The 10,242-nt window shown below is 37.2% G+C and overlaps 1 protein-coding gene across 1 annotated transcript; it reads right to left on the bottom strand.

Moving 5' to 3' along the window:
- Positions 1 to 1,979: 1,979 nt before the first annotated feature.
- On the bottom strand, positions 1,980 to 5,436 carry LOC131306237 (uncharacterized). The gene is made up of 2 exons (XM_058332453.1): positions 3,725 to 5,436; positions 1,980 to 2,656 (listed from the first exon to the last, which is right to left on the bottom strand). The coding sequence occupies exons 1-2, from the start codon at positions 4,851 to 4,853 to the stop codon at positions 2,214 to 2,216; spliced, it is 1,572 nt and encodes a 523-aa protein (XP_058188436.1). The 5' UTR covers positions 4,854 to 5,436; the 3' UTR covers positions 1,980 to 2,213.
- Positions 5,437 to 10,242: the final 4,806 nt, after the last annotated feature.

Genomic DNA, 10,242 nt, shown 5'->3' with positions numbered 1-10,242 from the left:
CCACAGGAGTTGGAGTTGTGTTAGTTGTCTTACAAGACAATGGTTTTACTGCTTTGTTCTGTTATTCAATCTATTGACTACTAATGTTTGTGAGAGATTGGTTTCAGTTATTTGGTTTTACATTAATGTCTACACTCACCGCATTAGTCCACCGCAAGCTTATTTGGCGCCCACTCCGGGCCTCAAAAAAATACATAAAAATATCCGTAAAATTCAAAATGTTTTTTTATGGGGCTCTATAAAAAACGAGCTCAATCGCATCACGGTAGGTATGTTTTCTTGAATTCGTAGGGCAATACTGAATAGTTGAGTAGACAAATTCAAAAAACATACCAAAATGCGATTGAGCTAGTTTTTTACAGAGCCCCATACAAATGCGATTGAGCTGATTTTGTACAGGGTTCCATAAAAAATATTATAAAATTTATGGTATTTTTAGGTATTTTTGTGGGGCATGAAGTAAGTCTCATGTAGATGTGCGGTGGACATCATTTTTAAGTTTTGTTTACCTTTGTATGATTAGGTTGTGGTCTTTATGTGCTTTCCCTATCGAACAAAGTCAAAAATACTACAAAGTCACGTGACTTTTGGATCCCACATCAAATTTTATCATTGCATTCATGAACTATGTGAATGTGGAGGTCTTTAGGTGTTTTCCCTATCAAACACAGACGAAAATACTACTCACTCTGTCCCATAATATTTGTCCGATCCGCGAAACGAGTACTATAAAATAATGCATTTCTTTCAAGAAAAAATTCAAATTTTTTTCATAAGTTAAAAGAACTCGTCAAGATCTAATAAATTGTTGAATTTTTTTCCAACTTTTCTTACGAAAATTGTATTATTTTTACGTCTCCGTTTTGCGGACCGGACAAATATTATGGGACGGAGGGAGTAATTCTTACATGGCTTTTGAATCCCACATCAAATGTTACCGTCAAAAGACAAACAAAGACGAAAGTATTATTACGTACATAATCCCATGAAGATCTACCTGTTCGGAGAAGAGAAAGTAACAAAAGTTTTTTTTTTTTTTTTTCCCTTTCGGAAGAGAAGAAGAACAAAAGTTCAGGTGACCTAGAAGTAGGCCTGGGTAATAGGTCGTGTCGGATCGTGTTCGTGTTCGTGTTAGTTGGGTTCATGTCACAAATCACCCAATCCGAACCCAACCCATTTAGAATTCGTGTTTCTCGAGTCGTGTTATTTTCGTGTTTCGTGTCAGAAATGTTCAACCCTAACCCGTTAACTTCGTGTCCGGTTCGTGTTGTGTTATCGTGTTTGTTGCCCAACTCTATATAGAATTACAAATATACCATATATTATGTATATACGTTCGTGTTAATGGGTGACACAGATTAGTAACCGTGTTAGTCGTGTCAATTTCGTGTCTCTCGTGTTCAACCCGAACCCAACCCATTTAGAATTCGTGTTCTCGAGTTGTGTCATTTTCGTGTTTCGTGTCAGAAATGTTCAACCCTAACCCGCTAACTTCGTATCCTGTTCGTATCGTGTTATCGTGTCTTGTGTCCGTTGCCCAGCTCTACCTAGAAGTATACAAAGGTTTTCCTTATTAATTTAGTTATTCATTTGATAACTTATTCTTTTCAGATGTGCTACTTCTAGCATCTGTATCGGTAAAGTTTTGTACAGAGTGAAGTTTTTGTCAGAGGTTTGTTTCAGTTATTGGTTTGAGTTTATGTGACTTGTTTACCTTTTTTGTAATCAAGTTGCGGTCTTTGTGTGCTTTCCCTCTCGAACAAGGCCGAAAATATACTCCACACTTAAATAACATTTCGATCACACATCAAGCGTTATGGTGAGATCCACGAATTTTGTGAGCATAGAGAATTCTATTATTATAAGACAAAGTAATCCTAGCACGTACTATTATTCCTTCTCCCTTTTTCCCGTACCATTCTTCATCACAATTATAGCTCAACAAAGCTAAAAAATCGAAAACCCATAATTGGAGAACATAGCGAAAAACATAGTATCATATATATATATGAAGCACTAAATTTTCAAACTACAGCAACAACAACTCCAATACCAAGCTATTGGATATATAATCTGTAAATGCACTTCTCCGATGCAATAGATCTGGAGACGTCCAAACAGTTTGACTGCATAACCAAACACTTCTAAAGTAAAATTAAGAAGGGTAAATGCTCCAGTACCAAGATTAAAGTTGGCCAAAGCGAAACCACGAGTTACTTTAGTTTAAGAAATAGCTCAATCGAACGGCTGCCCACTGGGCTAGAACTGGAGATACATTCAGCTAAATCCTCATCGCAACTTAGTAAAATCAAATCGTCATCCTCATCTTTGTATTTGATGTCGTAAGTTCCAGCCTCGAATGGCAGCCTCTTTTTCACTTCTTGTTCCAGCTCTACCTTTCGCCATGGACTGGACAACCGAAACTTTATTATTGTTCCTTCTTCACACTTTACCTTCACTCTATATGTATCACTATTAGCCGGGACTTGATTAGGAGGCAGCAACGTATCAGGATTCAATTGTGGGATTTGCTCTTGATCAACAACCGCAGGAGATTTGTTGGGGCGAGATTGACTGATAAGTTCTTGTTCCTTGCGAGGTGGCCATCTCTTGATACCATATTCCCGGCAGATTCGCTTAAGCGTAGATTTGCTAACTGCAAAAAATATGAATCAAAAAGCTCAAAATTCTTCTACGTGAGTAACTCAACTTCAACATTTTAACTCTTATTTCAAAAAGTACATTTAAATCGTACAACTATTCACACGCTTTAAGTTGAACCACAAATTCCAAGTCCATCTGTAGTCTCTACCTTTTAAAGATCCAATACTTTCTTTGTGAAAATCAAATTCCCTTGTGGATATATATATATATATATATATATATATATATATATATATATATATATATATATATATATATATATATATATACAGTCGGGTTCCGGTAAGGGATCTCGCATTTTTTTAAAATGCGGGACTCCCCTTCCCGATTGAATTTCGATGATCCGAGCCGCTCAAAGTGATCAGAACGTGATTTTAAGGGTCCCCGCGAGAAATCAGCAAAAAAAATGACCGGGAAGGGCTTCATCCGAGCAGTTTTCATTGAACGGTTCAAAAAAAACTGCTCGGATGAAGCCCTTCCCGGTCATTTTTTTTGCTGATTTCTCGTGGGGACCCTTAAAATCACGTTCTGCACACATTGAACGGTTCGGATTTTCAAAATTTGATCGGGAAATGAAAGTCCCTCATTTTAAAAAAATGAGGGATCCCTCACTTGATAATTTGTGTATATATATATATATATATATATATATATATAGGATATTGATATAATTTTCAAAGTAATTAGTACACTAGATCCAAAAAGAAAGTAATTACTATACTACTGTAATGTTACCTATTCTTTTTGATAGCTTAGATGAACATAAACTAGGTTATACACATTTCTGCTGTTAAAAAAGAAGAAGAAGAAAAAAGCCGTTCAAAAAAAGGTTATACACATTTCTCACGTAAATGGAGATTGAATCTCCATTTTAGTGGTGAACATGGCACGTCTTAGTTCAGTTTTGTACTAAACTAAAAACCGAACCAAGTCGTGAGGATTTAATATTTCAAGAACCAAACATATCCATGAAACGATGTGTATAACCTAGAGATTTGGATTGGGAAAAAAACACGAACAAAATTGAGATTTTCATTCATTGGAGTGAATGTATGTGTACCTTTGAGATCATTTGCAGCATTTTTAATGCACATTCCCTTCCTTTGTAAGATATCATCCGAAGGAATTTCAATTCTAACTCCCTTTGCTTTCTTGTTTGAAGTCTCACCCCCTGGGTTCTTTTCCCTTGTTTTCCTTGTTTTCGAACACTCAGAATTAAACTGAGCTTGATCTGCCATTGCACAATCCCCTATTCCCTCACATCCAATTCCACCATCTTGGTTCTCTTCTTGTGCCGTCGGTGGCAACTGCAGCGGTTGTGATCTGTTTTCAATTAGGAAGGGTTGAGGGTAATCGAAAAGATCCTTCCCTCCCCTCCACCTTTTAAAAGATTCAGCGGTTGAGGGGGCGCCTTCGGCAGTTTTGAAGGTGCCGAGGTTGAGCCAATTCCACCCGTAACGAATATCGGCCACCAATTGGCCGCGGGATCCCAGCCATACTCTTACGGAGAGCTTCTCCACGAATACAACCGATGATTCCGGAGTCGTAGACAAGGCCTGACGTTTCCTGTATTCCACCCCGTTAATCGTCAAAACTGCCGCTACTGAGAACAAATCCAACTTATCGCCCCTGTACCCAATTACACTATGATCCACTTCCGCGAAGTCGATGACCAGCTGGTCAACGATGTCCTCGTGTTGGTGTTCCAAGTAGTTGATCTCATTCAACGACAACCAGTCATATGAGTCCTCCAACGCATGCATTTCCAATTGGTTGATCACATTCAGCGCACCGCCTTCCAACCCGTTGATCACATTCAACTCACCGCCCCTCTTCTCAATTAGGTATTCCACCACAAGGACGGGCAGGTCAACGACGTACTCGTGCTGTTGATTTTGGAAACCATGAAAGATATCAAATGCAGTCCATACACGCATAGGTCTAGAAGCGGATGAGGATGGTGGCGGCGGCGATGCCGGCGAATACAAAGGGAAAGACGGTGGCGACGGAGGGAAACTTGTGGGGCCCCCCACACCCAAATATGTGGGCGACGGAGGAAAATACGGAAAATTTGTGGGCCCCCGTGGAGGGGAATATGTGGTCGGCGGAGAGGAATACAACTCCTCGAAGAAGGATTCTTCAATAGGCTCGTCTGATTCCAATGCTCCACTGTCCCTAAGCACAACCATTGGCACAATTACCAAATTCAACCAAAAGAAAAACACAGGGGACTGAGACAATGCTTCGCCCCAATCAAAAGCAGAAACAAGAAGATGGAACTGAAGTTGGCTGCAAACCCAAGTGAAAAATGAAGCGGAACAAGAGAACCCAGATCCTAATTTGGTGAGAAAACACGATCGAATTCTTGGAATCAGGGTTTTACAAAAAGAAACTGAACGGGACACAAAAAGCAATTGAATTTAGAAGGATACATCCTAAACCTCTAAAGATCAATGGATGGATGGAGAGAGAGAGATGAGGAGAAGGGAGGATCCACACCCCTTTTTATTGATGGATTTGGTGAGGAAGAAATGAAACGAACTGAGGATTCACACTGCTACTGTACTTTCAAAAGAAGGTGGGATGAAGTTTCTTACCATTGTTATTATTCACCTTGGACTCCTATTTCAGAATTAATTTTGTCTTCTTGAACCCTTTTGATCCCAAAAGATTCAAAAAGACACAACAGTCAGAGCAAATGGTACACGTGACACACGACCATAATGATACGTTTACTTTTATTATTCCCCATTAACCTTCATGTCCCTCCTCTGAAGAAAAACAAGAAGAACCGCCTCTTTTAAAGAAGTGTTTTGGGATGTTATGAAGAGATATGTAGAAAGAAAGACACACATTTTGTTTGGTTGAGCTTTTAGAAAGTTATTTTGAGAATTGAAGTGGTAATGAGTGTAGAGAGATAGAGAGAAAGATTTATTGAAAATTGTATCAAGAGGTGAAAGTTACTCTAAAAAAGGGCAACCAAACACAGTGACAATAATAATTTGAAAGAAAACTTACTGAAAAGTGAAAACTCTACTGACAGAGAGGGGTATTACTTGTAACCCCATCTGACTTTGTTTTACTTGGGGTTGCTAGAACATAGCCTCTCTCCCGGTATGGTTTTTGATAATTTTCTCTTCAACTCTTCATTTCTCTCCGCTTATTACTTTAAAATTCTAAAGAGTGATAACAAATGACAGTGATGCTAACTTTTGAGGTAAAATGACTTTTAATAAAGCGAAAACAAGAGAAGTCATATCGAAAATCTTTCTCCTATTTGATTTAGTGTGAATAAGGACAGATTAAATCATTTTACATAGGTGCCTTTTTTTTTAATGCCGTTTTGCTTGCACAATATAATGTAGTTACAGAAATGCTAGGGACAAAGAAAATTTATCCCAAAAGTACCCCGAACACAGCGATCAATGGTTGAGATTCACTTTGATATGTGTGACCCAATCATCAAAGTGATTCTCAACCATTGATTATTATTTTCGAGGTACTTTCGGGGTAAATTTTCTTTGTACGTAGCATTCCCCATGTAGTTATGCACGTGCTACTACCTAAGATGCATTTATTGGTTGAATACTTCTTTTGGTTAAACTTATTTTTTTTTTATTGAAGTGTACATATTTATTATTTGGATTTCTAAATTACATGTCCAATGTAACCGCACGAAGTTTACATTTTGATGAAGAATAATCAAATTCAGTTTAAGGAAAGCCCCACCATCTTAATTCTTAAAGATAGTTATGATGGGTGTGTTACAACATGATTGATAAATTGGATACCACAATACTAACACTGCACAAAACTAAATAATTAAACGCTTGTACAACGTAAAATCACATGATGTATGGCATCCAAATATTTTATTTTCCTAAGATAAGTGTGTTCCAAAGACATGTCAAACGGGATTGGGTGACCGATATCATTTTTGACATAAATGATGTTCTAGAAAAGTTTTAAAAAACAAGCAATTTTGAATATCAAATTACTCCCACCGTCCCAATTTAATTGTCCTCATTGAGAGTTCGTGTCACTTTTCAATTGATTAAATCTTGTAATTTATAATATTTTACGTGATTTTGAAAACAGTGCATTATAGTTTTAATCGAGATTTATCAAATAAGATCCATATTGAATATAAAATTTATTACCGATTTAAAAATATAACTAATTTTTTATCCGATTAAAATAAAACGAGAGACTATTAAATTGAGACGGAAGGAGTAATAGATTCGAAAAACTTGATAACCACACCTAGTAATTTTCGTGATGAAGCGAGAAAGTCAGCGGTTTCAATGAGGAGTCCAGAGAATCCACTTGGTAATTTCTTATTCTTCGAGCTCTAGACCTTTTTGACTAAAAGGGTTACACCACTTTAGACTACTTTTCAAAAAGAGTAATGAAGTGGGGGGAGGCGGTTCCTTCCCATTTTGTTCTTGAAGAGAAATAGCCTTCTTTGACTTCATTTCTTAAGAGACAATTGATTTGGCCTTGTGAACTTCGCCAAAGGATCAAAACATTCAAAATGACACAGCCCTCGTAGCAAATGAGACACAATGGCAGTGGCAGTAATTTGCAAGCACACGAATTGTACCAAAGTATAGTTTGGTGAGAGCGAGGCATACTTTGGTGAGAGAGATGCCAAATCCATAAGAACTTGTAATTTTTTATAGAAAAATAACCTAAATTGATTGGAAGCCTAAAGTAGTTAATAAAGGCTGTGAATTGTATATGATCAGATCGTGTAAAATATGACAACCAGTTTACCACGGCCGGCACTAGTAAGGCCTTGTTTGGCTAAATAATCTATTTTGATTATAATTTTTTATTTGTTATTTTTTGTTCATTTTTTTTAGATTATTGCTTTATCATGATGAGAAGAATCTCAAAATTAAAAAATTAGTATCGAAATCAATAATTTTATAAATAAAGACGAAAATAAGTGACTTTTAAAAAAAAATTGGGTTTGGATCGTAATTTTTTACCTTTTAGATTCCTCTCGTCATGAAAAAATAATAATTCTAAAAAATTGATGAAAAATTAACAAATGCGAAAAAAATAAATAAAGACCAAAAAAAGAAGCCACATTGCTTATATTTGTGTGCAAATTAATTAGGCCCAATGTTGTGTTCTCTATATATATAAGTCAATGTAACAAGTCTCAAATCTCTAGAACTATTGGAATGAGAAAAAATCTGAGTCCTTCCCCACTCCCCTGTTTTCCAGTTTCGTGTGTGTTCTCCCCGACCAAGTTACGGCAATTGTTTTCTTGCTTGGTCCACTAATGTTAGCCAACATTCTATGCCATGGGACAGATGTCAGCCAATAGATACCCAAAAGGGTTTCTGGACCTCCAGAAGGACTTGATCAAGTTTTATCAGTTGCGTGCGCGCGGCACTTGGCATTTCGCATTGGTAACTTCTAATGGAAAGCTCTTTACTTTTGGGGATGGAACATTTGGTGTCTTGGGTCATGCTGATCGAGAAACTGTGCGTTATCCAAAGGAGGTTCAATTATATTGAGAGGACTAAAGACGTTGCCTGTGGAGTTTGGCACACTGCAGCCATTGTAGAGGTCATGGGCCAAGGAGGCGTCAATGTACGTCTCATCCAGAAAGTTGTTTACTTGGGGCGACTGGAGAATAAAAACACATTGGGTCATGGAAACAAGGACATGTATATGATAAAAATCTAATAGTTCTTGTAAAAGCATATGAGTCTCATATGAGGGATTGAAAGTTTTGAAAAACTGTATTACAATTTCATTTTATGTCAATCTTGGACTCAAAAAATTAAACCAATCATGAGCGCACTATCACGCAAAGATGCTGAGAATACATGTAAAAGAGTCACTTCATCGTTACCAAAAGCTTCCTCAAGGTTATGAACATACGAAAAAGGATTTTCTGAACCCAAACCATAAACTATAGGAAGTGACACTGGACAATCAAATTGTCTTGCATAACCTCCATACCACCTTGCAAAATGGGCCATTTTTTTTTTTTTTTTTGCTTTTCAACAATTAAAAAAAAGAACTAAAAAAAACAAATAAAAAATAATTACCCGAATTCTTAACACACAATACCGTCCCCGGCAACGGCGTCAAAAATGCTTGACGATTTCCTAGTCCTAAAATAATGGGTTGCCTCAAGCGTAAGGCGGAGATCGACGCAGCATAATATTCGGTAAGTCCGGAGTCAAATCCACAAAGACGGTGATATGTGCTGACTAAAAACTCGGGTTGTTATTAATTAAACGGGCTCTTAGGTGGCCACCCCTTATCGATTGATTGAGATCAACTAAAAGCTAGGAAAATATTTATTCTTTTCAAATAATTAAAAAAGAGGTATAGTCGTGGGGTTTATAGCCTTCGCAACCAGTCCGGGTTAAGCATGAAAGAAAATAAACGAGAGATAACAATTAACTGAAAATCAACGAACAACTTTAATTAAGAACAGAAATTAAAACTAATTACCAAAATACGAGTAATTGAACAAAGTTTGAAAAGCAGAGAGAACTCGCAGCCCCCGATCTTTGTTTCGGCAGCCCCCGTCCTTTTTTTTCTTTTCCACCCCAGGTACCTCACGTCATCAGCAGGGTTATATAGGGATTGTAGACCTTAATTACTTAAAGGCCCTTAAACTTTAAGAAATAATAAATGAACCACTCAATTTTGGATCATTCGCATTTTAACTCCAATCTTCTTTAAAATCTTCTTTTTATCCAAAGTATCAAACAATAGGCTCGAACAACCTATAAACAATAGAAGAACAAAATAAATATCAATTAACAAAAATAAATGACTAACAAATGTAGTTTGGAGGGCCAAAATATGTATATTTTGGCACTTATCACTTCACTAACAAGTTCTTCAGAGGCCCAGACCTCGATCAAAGCAGGTTACTGGTATTCCGGACGCCAATCCGTAGTTCCCGATATAGACGCTTTTGCATATATCAACAATTCTGTTAATGTAATTGGCGATTTCCGGATGCGACAAACCGTTGGAATCTGTATTTATTCTTTTTCCATTTGGGTTGGGAGGTGATTTTATTTTGTCTAGATTAGATAATCTGCCCGTTGGTTCAAGAGTTGATCACGAAGGCCGTGCCGTGTATTTTGCTTGGATAGGTATATGCATCTCATGTGCATTTAGCTTAATATTTTTTCATGCATCATTAAAGCTATTTGGTGTCTTAATCTTTTATGAAATATCATTTATGCACTAACCTTATATTATTGGCCTTGTTTTATTTGAAGGGAAATTTTGTCTAAGGCCTTTTTAAGTGCTTGCGCCTTAGCAGCGCCTTACCAGACTAAGGCCCTTGCACGCGTGTTAAGAGAGCCTTAGTAGTGCCTTAGCCGAGTAAGGCCCTTGTACGCGTGCTAAGAGCGCCTTTAGAGGGCTCTTCAGGATTTTTCTTGCTTGGACATATATAAGCTTGATTTTCATTTTTCTAGGGTAAGAAGAGATACAAGAGCCCACTTTAGAAAGAGAAAGCATTGTCTTCTTCACTCTTGTGCCTTCATTTGCTTTTGGATGATTTGAATCTAGCATTCAATCATCTTT

This window comes from Rhododendron vialii, chromosome 1a (assembly GCF_030253575.1).
Source record: "Rhododendron vialii isolate Sample 1 chromosome 1a, ASM3025357v1".
Classification (NCBI taxonomy): domain Eukaryota; kingdom Viridiplantae; phylum Streptophyta; class Magnoliopsida; order Ericales; family Ericaceae; genus Rhododendron; species Rhododendron vialii.
Note: the sequence above shows the minus strand (reverse complement) of the source record. Positions and strands in the feature narration are given on the sequence as shown.

Bases quoted from the DNA above. Each gene is read 5' to 3' on its own strand.
- LOC131306237 (XM_058332453.1), bottom strand. From the start codon at position 4,853: ATGGTTGTGCTTAGGGACAGTGGAGCATTGGAATCAGACGAGCCTATT. The intron at 2,657-3,724 runs GTACACATACAT...TATTTTTTGCAG, and splicing joins TGCTGCAAATGATCTCAAAG to TTAGCAAATCTACGCTTAAG.